This window comes from Cryptomeria japonica, chromosome 5, assembly GCF_030272615.1.
Source record: "Cryptomeria japonica chromosome 5, Sugi_1.0, whole genome shotgun sequence".
NCBI lineage: Eukaryota > Viridiplantae > Streptophyta > Pinopsida > Cupressales > Cupressaceae > Cryptomeria > Cryptomeria japonica.
In genome coordinates, this window is record NC_081409.1 from 456,570,403 (window position 1) to 456,586,330 (window position 15,928).

Consider the following 15,928-nt stretch of genomic DNA (forward strand, 5'->3'; position numbering starts at 1 on the left):
TTTTATTTTATAATCAATTTAACTCTTGCTTTGCATATTGATTCATCTTTTCTAATAAATTAATTCATTTTTTATGATTAAATGGCAAATTTATTAATTAATTAAATATGCTAGGATATTTAATAAATTAAATAGGATAATCGATCAAAATGATTTTCTTGGAATGATTTAATTAATTAAATAAATATTTAATTAATATAGAATAATTCACTTGCCATGTGACATTTAATGATTTAAGAATTAATTAATTGTGTGCTCAAAGTTGATTTAATTGCCTTTGGTTAGGACCTTGGTGATGTTGTCGAGATTAGGGGCACATGGTTTAGGTGACCAATTTTAGGGCATTATAGTCATATTGTTATTATTCAATGATTTTTCATCTATCAAGCCTTGTGAGTTGGTCATGGGTGTCATTTTTGACCCCTTTGCTGATCTGGGCAAGTGCCCTGTCCAATTGAGTAGTTTATACTATAATTTTGGCTCATTTCCCAAAAGCGCTACCAAAACAACCAAAAACACCACTGGATGTACCAGGAGTGCTATTCTGCATACCAGGAGTGATATTTTGGAACCCAGGGGTGCTAGAAAATGAACTAGGAGCACTGGCTAAGTGGCATAGAGAGCTAAGTCCGGAACCCAGAAAGCTAGGTCATAAACTGATAAAGTTGTCAAATGAACCCAGAACATTAGGGAATGGACCCAAAATGCCATTACACTTACCAAAAATTCCATTTCATCTACCAAGAGCACTACACTACAATCCAAGAGCATTGATCTGCAATCTGGGAGAGCTATACTGCTCCGGGGGTCGTAAAAAGTCAGTTTTGAGCTCGGATTAGTGTCTGTTGGGTTTATGATTTCTCGAGAGGCTTTTGCAGACCTTTTTGACATTTTTTAGAGTTTATTTTGATGTTTTTTTATCCTTATGATATTTCTTTTTCTCTGGTAAGAGGATTCATACCTTACCGTTGAGGTGTTCATATGTGTTATGTTCCTCTGGCGAGAGGGAGAATGCCTCATTCTTGAGGGATTGATTTTATGGCTCCAATGGGATGTGTTATGCCTCATTGTTGAGGATTTGATGTGATTTGATATCTTTAATGAATTTAATTCATGATTGGCTTATCCTTGTGATGATTTGGTGAAGGCTTCTTTCTATGAGTATGGCTTATGAGTCCTCTTTGTTCAGTTTGTACTCAGTTTGTTGTGATTGTTCTTGTATCACTTTTGGGCCTTCATGATGATGTTCTATGTTCTTTGGATATGTATTTCTACCCTATGGTTTTATTCCATGGTAGGGAGAGTGGGCTCTTGCATGTGTGGACCAGGGTCTTGATAATTAGGCCTCTAGGAGGGGGTCTAGACTTGATGGAACCAGATGAAGAGTTTTCTTGTAATTGCAAGTGATAATCTTAATAATTGATTAGTGGGTTTGGGTATTTAGGAATTCACTAAACAAGATAATAAACAATTTTTCCCCACCTCCTTTCCCTTGAGGGATACTCGGGATGAGCTTGGGAAGACCGTTGGAGCAGTAAACCAATCTCCCTTGAATGGCTCCAAGGTTGAGATGGTTCCACATGTCTAGTAGGGTGAGGCTTTCCCCCTTATGTTGTGAGGATAGCATCTGATGACACTCTTGCCCTGCATGTGTCCATTATCCATATTCCTTTATTTGTTGTTTGTGCCTCTGGAGGTTATTTGCTTTGATTTAGCCATGTGATGTATTTGATGTTATATTTCCTATGTTGGAGTCTTGTGGTGTCTTGTTGTGTCTTTTGGTTGTTAGGTGTCAGATTAGGTCTTGAGTGTGAGTTGGAACCTTTGTCATCTCCTAGTGCATGGGGGTGGTTCCTATTTGGTTCCACACGGTCAGGTGGTTGATGCCTTCTTCCATTGGGATATTCCTCTTCTTGGATGTAGCATGTGTGGATTCTTGGATTCTTCATGTGATTGCTCTTTGAAGCTGAATTCTATGTTCATGGAAAGAAGACATTGTATCATGATGATTTGGATATGTAATAGAGATTATTCATCTTGTAATAAGGAATCTATATGTTATTGTAAATTACATTGTAATAGGACATGATGTAGTGATTAGGAGAAGAGTTCCTTGATGTATTAGATGTCCATTATGTAATAGGAGTTTATGAGATCTATGTGAAAGTGAAATGGAATAGTTATATGTATTTGATTTGCATTTGTATTTATGGGATGGAATTGTGTTATGTCATGATTTAGATTAAATGATGGAAATAATAGAATAGATGCATTAATTCTTATTTGAGTAATTAGGATATTATTGGGGTTAAATGGTTAAATGATTTCTAAGATGCTTTTATTAAAGATTATCATGTGAACGAATTATGAATATTTGTTAATACTGATTAGATGCATGAAAAGTTAATGGCTAGAGGATAATAGAATATTATCTTCTAGATATATAAGTGTTATGTTAGAATGATGTCAAGTAGTGACGTTAAGATACCCTAGAGAATGGATGCGTTTGTAATAGTATATTTGGAGATATGTTGATGGTTAGAAAGAATTAATCCACTTCCGTAAAATAGAATTATGGAGTTACACATGTTGTTATATGTGTACATGCATTTAGATGATGTTATATTGATGTATGTTAATGTTAGCATAGTATAATGGATGTTTTTTTTGTTTTTTTTAAATTCCATTTGTTAGTAGTTTATGGGTTAATTCTCCAGGGTATTTTGGTGGGCATTACAGACAATGCTCATTTCTAATATATGTGACCCTCTCCTTGATGATACTCTCCCTCCCTTCTGAGGGTAGTGCGCATCCTGCATCCACTTGTTTGTATGAGAAGAAATCAATTAGTCAGATCTTAACCTATAATAACTTTTTAAAATGAAAGATCAATTATCAAAATTATTTCTTCAACCATTTCCTACTCATTAAGAGTTTTTCATCCATATGAGAAAATAAGTATTATCCTATTTATCCAATCATAATGACATAATGATAATCATAATTCCAAATTTAGGAAATGGGGATGTAAATCAATGAATTAACAATAGAGCATGTAGATAATGTGTGAAATCAATGGAAAAAATAAAAGTATACCTTCACACACAAGCATTGTTTCTCTCCATTTCTCTTTGAATATATTTTTTTCAAATAATGGTATGTAGCTCTCATTTTTTTACAAAGAAGCATTATTCATAGTGTGATCACACAAAAAATCAAAGATTGTGGCTAGGGAAAACAAAATGATGAGGTTTAACTATATAGAGTGTTTTGATATCGATCAACAATGGAGGATGCTTGACATAGATTGTCAAGAATAGATGAGAAGAATTGATTGGGAATATTGAGGAATTAATAGATTGTAATAATTTAGTGAATTGGTTGATTCATTTCAATGATTTGAATTGATTGATTAGAGAACTTGGAGTGAATGACAGTTAAGTTGTGAGGTGGAGATATTTATAGGATTAATAATTAAAAATTATTTAATTGGGCATGTGAGGAATTAATTAGAAAAGGAATTAAATAATTAATTATTCAATTTATGTGCATGTGTGGAAATAAAAATAATAATAATCTTATTTTTCATTAAAAAAAATATGGTTAGGAAATGAATAATTAATAATTTATTTAACTATAGAATATAAAGTTAGCCAATCAAATAATTAAAATAATTATTTAATTATAGTGAACTAAAGGATTAAGTAGAAAATGAATTAATTAAAAAATAAAAATTATTTAATCAATATGCAAGGTGAGAAATTAGTAAATTAATTAACTAATCAAAATTATTCAATTAATATTGTAGGAAAAGAATAATTAACAAAATAATTATTTAATTAAAGCGGATGTGGAGGGAGGATTCGAATTTGAATTATGAATGAAGAAAGGAAGCTCACTTAATTAAATAATAAAATATACTTAAATTTATTTAAAAATAATTAATGATGAATAGTGATGTAGGTGTGTGTAGTTAATTTTCCAGTGTCTACATATTGCCCCTCTTTGAGACGATCCATTTTTAGCATTCTTTCAAAGAATTTTTTTAAAAGAAAGTCTTACCTTGTTGAGCCCCAGTGGACTGCAAGATGGAAGTCTGGTGCCCTCTCAATAATTTGATTGAAAAATAAAAATTGAAATCAAGTTATCGATAAGCTAACAATGGTGTGCACTAATAGCTAGAAGGATGGAAAACGTAGTGAAAAGGGCTAGCAAGTTCGGAGTGATAGGCTATGATAGATGTGGTAGGCTTAGAGGGCATGTGGTGAGGAGGCTAAGGCAACAAGGACCTGTAAATAGGTGGGTTAGGGGCCATTCTCCTCATTTGCACTCATTTGGTTTTGAGAGAGAGGTGGTCGGCATTCCAGAGGCAAATCGCTGTGCAACAAGGGTTCAACATTTGGGCAACCTAAATTTTCAAATACTCTTCACATCTGAAGGAATGTTGAGATAGATTAGGCCCACACTTGATATATTTTGAGAGAAAGATGGGTGCGAGGTCCCAGGACTAGAGGCATAACCCAACCATCCTCTTTCAGAAGGCTGCAATTAGCCTATGTTACCCAAAACAAATTGTCTCAACTCATGAAGATACTGATGGTGAGTAACTTTAGGGCGTGATATGCATCCCTTTCACCAATCTATTTGACAACCAACAAGGATTCTAGTCACAAAGGCTCTTAGTCAAATTTAAGGACACCTACGTAAATACATTTGGGGTGAGACACTTAAGTCTCTATTCAACTGCTCCAAGGCCCATATGTCCCCTTCATAAATGACACACTCAATATGTAATTATGGGAAGGGCTATAACTTCTACCCTCACCCTTTTATATTGCAGCCCAAATGAAATACTGCTCAAGGTCAAACCAAAGGGGTGATGAAACCCCAAGGAAGCCTCCTCTGCTAAAAGAAAAGCAATGTCATTATGTGTTTCTTGTGCACCCTAAATTTGTGAAGGCAAGGAGAGAGGATACAGTGGGTCCACCCTAAACATAAGCACAAGAATGCAAGATACAAAAACATAGTTCATTTCAGTGCATCAAATTCATGTGTGATCTAATCTATGAAGAAATGATAATGAATACAATGAAAATTTTACAACACCATAGATTAGAAGTCTCAAATGCAACCTCCCTTTTCCTTCTTTTGGTTTTGCAATGAAATTGTTAGTAATTTTCAAAAGGGCCTTCAAAAAGTGAGAGACAAGCTGCACAACTAGTTAGGAACAAATTTAGGTAAAAGAATAGATCAGTATGAAACAATAATTTGAATCCCAAAAGATGAAACCAGAGTGCAAAACAAAAACTAGAACAACAATTATACCTTCAAATGTGCAACACTTCTTGTCAAATATGTAGAATTGTCCTTCAAAAGCATAACTCCCTTTCATATGTGCAACATTACTAATTAGAAGTGCAACACTGCAAATCAAAAGCACAACACTGTATTAGATGTGCAGATTTGAGCCCAAGTAGCTCAGAAACACTGGTTCTTGGCTAGTCACTTGCAAAATCACCAAGTTCTCACAAAAATGATCAAGTTCGAGATGTGGGCTCTCACCGAGTGTGCCAAAAATATAGCCTAGAAATTTGAAACACTATGATTGTCCTAGGGTAATCGCCAAACCCTCAAATCACAACCAAATCTAGTCTATCCTGTGAAGAACATGAGAATGGGAGTAAACGAACACATGAACTTCAAAATAACAAGAATTTCATCATGAAAGAACTAACATAATGATAATAGAACCATGAGCATGATAAGCAAAGATAAATGAACATAAGAACAACAAAATCAAGAACATGAAAACATCAAATACACAAGCATCAATCAAAAACTTGCCTAATGTCTTCATAGTCCTCAAGTCTCCTTCAAAATTTTGATATAGTTGCCCTAAAAAATTTGCAAGAACAAATTGTAGCTAAAAGGAAAGCTCAAGAGTAGTGGTTAAAGGAAAATCAGAGGCAAATATTCAAACTTATAACTTTGGAGGGAGATTGATCAACGACTCGGTTTGAATTCATCCTAGAAGGAATGGAAGGCTCATATCATGTAGGAGAAAGTTTCCTAAAGATAGGGAGAGAGTTGGAATATGGAGAAAGGAATCATAAGGCAAGTGGAAAAGATTGTTAGAGAGTGGATAGGTGAGTGGGAGAAATGGAGGAATTATATAATAAAATTATTTAATTTCATAAGTAAGATAATAGTAAAATGATATTTCCTCTTTTTACCAAGTTGAAAAGGGAAAAAATGAATAGGAGAATAAATTGACTTTATTTATTTGACTATAGATGAATAGTTAGATAATTAATAAACAAAATTATTTAATTATAAAGGGACTAGAAGAATATTACAAGGATAATTAATTAATTATGGGAAAATGATAAATAATAAAATTACTTAATTAATATTAGAAAGGGGGAAAATTAGTAAGTTAATTAAATAATTAAAAATTATTTAATTGTTGGAGATAATTGATGTGCAGAGGAAAGGTTAATTTTTGGTGTCTACACTTACCATACTGACCTTGATCCATGATTTATTAGGTGATCTTCTTGTGTCAACATGCTTGGTACATTGGTGTGCATACCATGTGTGTGTCATGACACCTTGTGCATTAAGGAGTGTAAGGTGACTCGTTTAGTGTCGCTTTTGTAACACTAATAATTATTTTTTCTATTTTTCCTAATGTTATGGGTAAAATTTGGGGTATTACAATGATTAAGTCAAAGATCATAAATTTTGATCGGCCAATTAATAAATAATGTGATGATTAGATCAACAATATCACAACTTGAAATAATTGATATTTTTACGTATTTATACATTTTCTCCTTTTGGTGTTTGTCATCAAGCATATTTACCAAAGAGAGATGCATTTTCTATACATTTATACAAGTATGCAATTAATGTGACAAGGAAAACCCTATTTATAATGCAATGAAATAAAAATTGATGTTTTAACATGTCGCATACTAAGAATAATTCAAATGTGACAATGCAATGTTAGTTTGAAGATAAGCATAAGATAAAATAGGATTCACTGCATAGTTGCTACTAGAAAAGTCATGTTAAAAGCATAGGAAAAGTTTTTAATTATAATTGTTATGCTTATAAGAAGTAAGATCCTTTATGTTTCAAAAACATGTTTAAATATTTCATTTGAATATCTCTCAAACAAATCTAATCCAAGAAGAAAATGAAGGTATTATGAAGTCAAAGGAGAGGAATAGTTAGTTATTAGAATTTTAAATCATTGATGAGACTAAGAGAATGTTCCTTGGATTAGTCATCAATTATTCAAAGTCTTTGCAAAGTGTTTTTCCTTTGTAAAGGAGGAAAAATGTAAAAAGGATACTCAAAGATCTAGGAACTCTTCTCTTATAATGCCATTGGTTATTCCTTGTTTAAGGAATGAATTAGGAAGTCTATGAGGGTGCTTGATCTAGTGTCTCCCCACTAAAATATTAGCTAGAGATAAGCAGTCATAGTTAGGATGACTCCTCTTATGGGAGCAACTACAGTCTAACTTTTGAATTTGAGGTTTTAAAGGTTGAGATAAATGAGAGACTCCTTCAAATGTATTGTTTTCCTATAAATCATATCCTCTTCTTTTAAGGCCCTCAGTTAAGATAAAAGTGGCCTCCAACAATATATTCATACCAGCATTTTAAATTATTAGCCATATTTTAAAATATTTCAAATCTAAGTAAGAAGTGACAAATATCCACTAAGGTAAGCATTGTTATTTAGTTATAAATAGATGTTATTAGCCTTGCAATATGAAATTAGGAGTTACTTTATTAAATATTTCAAGAAGTGACATCTTTATCATTTTATGAGTGAATCATTATAATAGCACATGTATATTTTTATTAGAGAATAATGCAAGACGAAGTTTCATTTCTATTATATGATTTATCTCCTTGTTTGTCTTAGTTGTTTCCAAGAACTTGACAATTCCTAAATACACATGTATGTTGTATTAGTGTTAATTCTTAAATATGCATTCGAGGATTGCATGCAAATCATTCTATATTAATATACATGGTATAATTGAATTGAAACATGGATAGCTACAAATGAGACATTATTTAAGTGAAAAGGTATTGAAGGATTTAAGATTCACAATCTATAAACCCTAGTACATTTTATCCTTTAAAAACCTAGTTATATGTCACATGTGTTAGATTCTGCAAGAAGCAATAATTAAACTAAGATTTGAGGTTAGTCATAGATCACAAGCAACTCCACTTGACAGATGATTGAAGACCAAAATAGAAGAACGAAGAGAAATATGAAATGAGAGAAAAATAGAGACTATGCAAGAGAAATTTGAGAATACTCTTGATACTATCATTGAGATATCATTGAACTTGAAGGTGATATGAGTATATATAGCAAAAATAACCTACATATACATCCAAGAGGTGCATGAACTCATACTTTGCATAAAAGGTGGGAGGTTTTACCTACTTAGTAAATGCCAAAACATATAACATAACCTCCTTAAATGAAGACAAACAATAAGTCATTAAAGGTGGCACATAGAGCCAAAAGAGGTCGAGAAACCCAACTACCCCATAAAATGCTTAGATAAGGACAAAATAGTGGTTATGAGAGGTGGCACAACAAGAAAAAAGAGAGTGTGTAACTCAACTACCCATGTGTTGGAAAGAATGACATATGATACTCTAAAGCATTGCCCCTACCTCTAACAAGAGAGAGCTAAACTCATATTTTCTTGGGGTGGGGTCCTTCCGAACCACTTAAAATAGTAGGGGCTCCCACCTTTTAACCCTACAATACTATATCTCCTCCCAGGGTGGGAGGGAATAGAAAAGGGGGGGAATTATAGACCCTGGGCTAACCTGGCGATAAATAATCAAGAGAATGTGAAAGGGGCAGTAAAGGCTACCTATAAAGTTGTAGCTAGGTAGAGGCAATGGGGAGGAAGGATAGGTGGAAGAACTATTTTAGCACTTGACTGGAGTTATAGTTCAACATTCCTAAGAAACTATAATTGTAGATTAACCCTACTATTTTAAGAGGGTTGGGTGGGAATTGTTCAACTATAACTCCCACCCACCCCTACTATTTGGCTGACTGCCCTACCTATTTTTTCCACCCACCCGACTATGTGTGGGGATGGGTGGGGGGCTAAAGTGCCCCCCACCTAGAGTATTTCACCATGTGTCCTCATATTAACCACTCCTAATAACCTAAACAAGCTTAAATAATATGTGTAGGAAAAAATAAATACCTCCTACCATAAGGAAAATAAAAAAACCAACACTAACATGAATTTTTGAGTAGTTATTTTCTAGCTATATTGTAATAGGATACAAGCCACCATTCTACATATCTTCTTATCACACTACACAAAAACATGAAAAACCTCCTAAAGTGTAATTTATCCTTATTTATTCATTCACAATACATCCACATGTATAAAATATTGTCTTATTTTCTACTCATTTTAAAAAAATATACTCATATACCTACATATGCACCCATTTTTTTTTTATAGATTTTGGATCTCCTTGAGTCCAATTATAGTCTAATGAAATGTATATTTGTGAACAAAGTTTTATTCAACATTGATACATTGTGAACAAAGTTTTATTCAACATTGTGTCCCAAGGGCCCAGTACTAAAACTAGATAGTTTTAGATGAACTAATATGTAACAAACCTCAAATCAAACCCCATTTTTTTCTTATTAGAAGGAAAGGCTTGCAATTAAAGCACATGCTGTCTCTCAAAAATCAAGTTAACCTTTTGTTGGCATAAGACACTATTCCGGTGATGCTCCGATGAAGATTGGTGATTTCAGGTGCACGATATTTCTTAGGAGTTGTCATTGATGGCAACTCGGCCTATTGATCTTATTTGGTATGGAGTTTTGGATATCCGGATGTCCTGAGGATGTTTTGATGATCTGAGTTAAGTTGATTGAGTATGAGAAGAATATTATCATGCAATACCACCCTCCCGTGTTTATTCTTCAGCATGCTAGAAGGTCTGGTATCTGGTAGAGCAGTAAAATAGGGTTATCTTCATTATTGATGGTGTAACGTGTGGACCGAATTCTTTGAGGTGATTTCGGTGGTTGTTGGTAAGCTCGAGGTAATTGGACCGACTTATGGAAAGCATGTGATCATATGTTTTGGATCTGGAATATGGCTTTGTGAAGATTTGAGTTGATTTGAAGCTACACGTTTCTTATTTTGATATTTTGGGAAGCCGACTTGTGGGAGATCAATTTTGCTAGTGTGGATATATAATATTGACTTGGTTAATGATTTTTCATGTGGATATGATGTGTGAGATGATTTTGGGAGTGATTGAGTGCAGTTTCACGTGTGCACCTTAAGTTTTGTTGATCTAGTAATCAGTAGCAGGGCAAAACAAAGCAATTTATCAGGAAAAACACATCAGATCACTTTGTGCCTAACCAGAATTGTTACTTGGCATAGTTACATGACTTTATTCAGTTCATTACTCATTGTACTCATTTTGTATTATCCTGTAAGGCAGCGAGCCTTCCTCTGGGTTGTAGCCCCTTTGTAACTAAGCAGTCATGAGCTCTAGGTAGTGTGTCTAAATGCATGTGCATTCCCCTCATGTAATATTGTTTTACTACTGGCCATAGTATAATAATATCGTGGGTTCAAATCCCACCGTGGATTTTCCCTTTTCGGGTTTCCACGTTAAAATATTGGTGTTATGGTTATATGCATATTTGCTTTGTGTTTCTGCATCATAGTTTCTGTTATTATCATTTGGTGGTTAAATAATCAGATTATCAAATTTGTGAATATCAAAACACTGATTCCCCCCCCCTCTCAGTTTTCATTGATTCCAACACCTTTGTCAACTTCAAAAGATAAGCATCCATGTTCACATAACGCATATATATTTAAGATCCTACTTCCTTAGAAATGTTGTACATACCTAAGCTTGTCAATTTTAGTACATCCTTGAGACGTAGGTCTATTTAGCTAATTTATTGCATTTAGAATAACACGTTCATCAAGTGTTACAATCTAAAAACAACATGCAAGTGTAAAGTGTAAAAAATGATTCATCATTGTTGCTATCTTATGGTGAAATAATCTTCATTTCTTTGATGCTTTATATTCATCTAAGAGAGGTTCATTAAGCATGTTAAAGTGGTTGATTTTTGCATAACAAAACAAATGAATATCTCTATAACTTTTAGTATTAAGGTAACTGAATTTTTCAGATTAGCATACAATCATACATTTCCATATCATAATGGACTAAGCCTTGAATCTCATCAACATTTTATTGGATTAGAGATTGGCAAATATCCAACAATTTTTAAACAATTTCCCAATATTATATAGTCCATAGATATAATTTACAACCTATTTTTTGAATCCAATATATATAGGATTGCATTCTCACATATTAGATTATATCAAGGTTATCAAGTAATAGCTTGTAGATTTAATTCTAAATCTTCTAATAATCTTATTTATAGCGCTAAAGGAAAAAAATTATAAATAAACGACATTCAGTCTATAATCAAAGATTGTATAAAAACATATTACAAAAATAAACACCTCGATTGTAAGTGAAGTTAGTCCACATGTAGATAACAAGACCAAAAGTCAAATACTATAATCAAATTCTCCTTCCCAAATTACATACCAAGACCTCAAAAAGTCATCACATTAAGTACGACACCCTAATATAAAAACCAAAATAAAGATAGTAATTGCAATATTATGCTCATGATTGACTAATAACATGAAGATTTCTAATCTTCTATATATATAGCAAGGATCAAAAGGGGGATGTATATTTTCAAATTGGCCCACTAAGAAAGGTCTCAAATGTGTTATCAATGATGGGCACAACAAAGAACAAGAGCAACAATGAAGGCATAAGAAATACAAGCTTAGGACATGCAAGATTAAGTGATCATATAATAAGATAGGCAATTGATGGAAATTGGGTCAAACAAATTTCTTTTTTCCAAAAGAAAGAAGATTCGATAGTTTTTTAGTAGTTAAAATATAGGGAAGAAACCTAACAAGATCTTCTTTTGACAAGTAAACACAATTGCCTCCCTATCAAGAAAAATCAGAGATGGTGTTCATTATCCATATCTCCTATTGCATTCATGATAGATGTGGTAATGAAAATTGAGTATAAATGTTTGTCATACTAAATTGAGATGTTATGTCTAGCAATTTGTGTTTATTGACTTGGTAAACTAATCTTGTTACTAGTTTAACAATAGTAGACAACATAACCATGTAGAATATGTGTGATGAGATAGATGGGTGGTTGTTCATGAATAGGAAGTTGTTAGTATATGTGTCATCCATTGAAAAATGGTAAAAAATATTAAGTGCTAACATATAAAATGGGCAAATGATGGAAAATGGATCAATCAATTGTTTTTTTTAAAATAAAATAATATTTGCCACTTAGCTTGTTCCATTTTGAATATGTCAAATTACGTATCAAAAGTCCCAACCTAAAACAAGTAGAAAAAATGTAAAGATATGCAATTCTCTCTTCAACGAACTTGAATGAATGAATGAATTTTAATGGCGTCCATCAGACCATTAGCCTAAGGGATCAAGAGTTGCACCTTAAACAATTCTCAAATTCTTCTCGATGTTGACTCTTTTATTGTGAATCTTGATCAAGAAATTCACAATATTGTGAAGCCTTGCCTCCTCAAATAGCTCATTATTGTGAAACTTGATCAAGAAACCTGTAATATTGTGAATCTTGATCAAGAAATTCGCAGTGTTGTGAAGCCTTGCCCCCTTAAATAGTTCATTTAGACTACCCACCTATAAATTGTTTTCATATCGTATATGAATGTTCTCATATGTCGCATGCTCAACTTTTAAAAAAATAAATCAAAACTTGTGAATGATCGTCGATTAAGGTCCTTGATAATGATGACCATAAACAACCCCAAAATCTAAAGAATAAGGTGTCAACATATATGTATCATCCATTCAGAAATGGTGGAATATTAAGTGCTAACATATAAGATGGACAGATAATAGAAGTTGGGTCAAACAAATTAAAAAATAAATAAATAATAATATTTGTCACTTATCCTAATCCATTTTCAATATGCCAAATCATGTATCAAAAATCTCAACCTAAAATTAGTAGAAAAAGCTATAAAGATATGAACTTATCCGTTTAACAAGTTTGAATGAATAAATGTAGGAAGGAATTTTAATGTCGACTTTTTTATTATGAATCTTGATCAAGAAATTTGTAGTGTTGTGAAGTCTTGCCTTTAAAATAGCTTATTTAGACTACCCACCTTCAAATTGTTTCTTCTTTTTTTTTGATAACCCAAAAGGGTATTCCTGCATCTCATCCCAACGATTCCCACTAGACCTTGCCTTGGGTTTATTTTTTATGTCAAGTTGGAGTACCAATGGGGTGAGATTAGGTGATACTAGTCCTCTAGAAATGGGCACAACAACCTGCAAACCACACACATCAGATTAGCTCGACCATTGAGAATTGAACTTTGAACCTACTCGAAAAGAATCCAAGCCTTAACACAACCTTACCAACTGTTTAGCTATAAGATTACCGCACCTTTAAATTATTTTCATTTACACACCCGACTTTTAACTTATGAACAATCAAATAAATAAACAACCCCAAAGTCTGAAGAGCAAAGGGGCAACGCAAGGAATATGACACAGCTTGGGAAGGGCAGGTGTGCAAGCACAGTGGGAGTGGGAGTACGTTAGAACTGCCTGACCATTTATAGCGGTTGCCCGGCAACGGCAATGGCCGGCCAGAGACTGACAAACTCTCTACTCTTTTTCTTCATCATCTAATTCCCATTCCTGACGCCGCTGCTGCTCGGATAAGTATGAACTCTTCAAACCACAATCACGTCAACTCACAGAAGTCGGACGTGTACATATAGAATACATGTTTTACGTCAAGTGACGCCCGACATGGCGCCGTCATGAAGGGTTATAATAGGTACATATCTCAGGAGAGCTTAACATTGGGAGTGCGACAAAAAACATAAGGAGACGCCTGGCCTGCCATTATTCATCAGAAAATTTGACAGTGATTGGGACGTATTCTTATATATTAAAAGTTTAGGACGCTTTGTTTCTCATCTTCAGTTTCTCCAGCCGGAGCGTAAAGGGTAGCTTTCGTTCAACGGTTTCTTTTGTCTGCAAATTAAATGGTGACGGGTGTATCTGAGTAGATGGGAAATGTTAAATTTTCTGCGGGGCTACAGTGAAATTTGAAGCGTTTGAGCTCTGTGACTGTGAGCTCTGTGACTGCGGTTAGGGTTAGTAAAAGTTATGATCCAGGGCGCGGGCGGGCGGGCCCCTTGTTCCACCCACCGAAAACCTAAAAAAGATTCCATGGCTAGTCTGGGAATGCGTGCAGAGACATGAATAATTTAATAGAATCCGATAAGAAAATAGCATTATTAGGTACCGCCGTAGAAAGGCAGATGATAAGGTCGGAAGCCGGAAGCGGTCTGGCCCGTCGGTCATATTTCGTAAACCATTTTTACCAGGCTAGGAATAGTAGGTTGTTTACCCCTTTTGCTCAGTTTCCCCCTTTGCTCTGGAGTTCTGGATTTTCCCCTTTGCCGTGGAGTTGTGGTTCTTAAGCATGAAAAATGTGTATCGGAAGGGGAAGGTGCATCCGCAGCCTGCCCCTGATGCGTATTCGGTGCTGAGGCTGCTGCCCGTGGCCGTGGCCACTCTGAGCGCCGCCCTTCCGGCAGAGGACCGGGAGGTGCTTGCTTATCTCATCGCGCGCTCGCCTGATGTTCTGCCTCTCAAGGATAACAGGCGTAACACTCTGCCGCTGTCTTCTTTGGTGGAAAAGGAAAAGGCGTCGCAGCAGTTCCCCTGGAGTCATGGACCTTCGTTTGAGTGCAGCTGCTTTCAGTGCTACACGAGCTTCTGGAGCCGCTGGGACGCCTCGCCGAATCGGCAGACAATACATGAGGCAATTGATTTATATGAAGAACACATGGCTGCTAGGGCAGATGCAGCTAAGGGGAACTCCAAGGGAAAGAACCGTAAGGGTTTCAAGGACAAGAATCCGAGACATTCGTCCTGCGCAGATGAAAGCTTTCCTCCTCCTGTTGCAAATGACAAGTCTGTGGTTTCAGTAGTGCAAATAGAGGAAGAGGCTTTGAAGGCGGCCCTAAAGTTGAAGCAAATTGTTCCCCCTGAGGAAGATGCAGAGCACAAGGAGGAGGAGTCGTCTTCAGGCAGGGGCAGAGACAGTCCGCCGCCGCCGCCGCCTCCCTTGACCATCGGAGGGCGGGGAATAATGCGCAGGGTGTTTCCAAACATCATGACCTTCATCGCCGATCACCTCTGGACGGCCTGGACTTCCCCCACTGGACCAGAACAGTAGCTTTAATCTCATCTCAATATTGTTCCTATTGCAATAGGTGATTCTCTCTCTCTCATCTTTTTTCTTCCTCCCAACTTCTAGTCTCGCAGCTCTCTTCAGCCGCGGCCGTGAATACATACTTATGCTATAGCCTCAAGAATCATAATCATCATTGTAATTATTTTTCTTCGCATCAGATGACTGTAAAGTTTTTCCCTGCAGGATGGAAAATTCGTCAATTTTGATGCTTTTTAACTTTAAATGCATACTGATACAATCTAAAATAGTAATTTCTATATTCCGCGGATTGAGTCAATTAATTTCATGTTTACATAAATTTAATCGAGAGAGATTGCAGCCTAAATTCTAGGCTGTAGTGAAAAATTTAGGGTTACCAAATGCTTTGAGACTGGAACAAATCAGTGCTTAACAAACAGGTTGAAATGCCTGAACTTTGCAGGCTCATATCTCTCACTGTCCGATGATGAAGTAACAATTATAAATTGTAAGATGAAAAACCC

At 35.0% G+C, this 15,928-nt stretch overlaps 1 protein-coding gene across 1 annotated transcript; it reads left to right on the top strand.

Moving 5' to 3' along the window:
- Positions 1 to 13,804: 13,804 nt before the first annotated feature.
- LOC131060862 (uncharacterized) lies at positions 13,805 to 15,705 on the top strand. The gene has a single exon (XM_057994282.2). The coding sequence runs from the start codon at positions 14,670 to 14,672 to the stop codon at positions 15,426 to 15,428; it is 759 nt and encodes a 252-aa protein (XP_057850265.1). The 5' UTR covers positions 13,805 to 14,669; the 3' UTR covers positions 15,429 to 15,705.
- Positions 15,706 to 15,928: the final 223 nt, after the last annotated feature.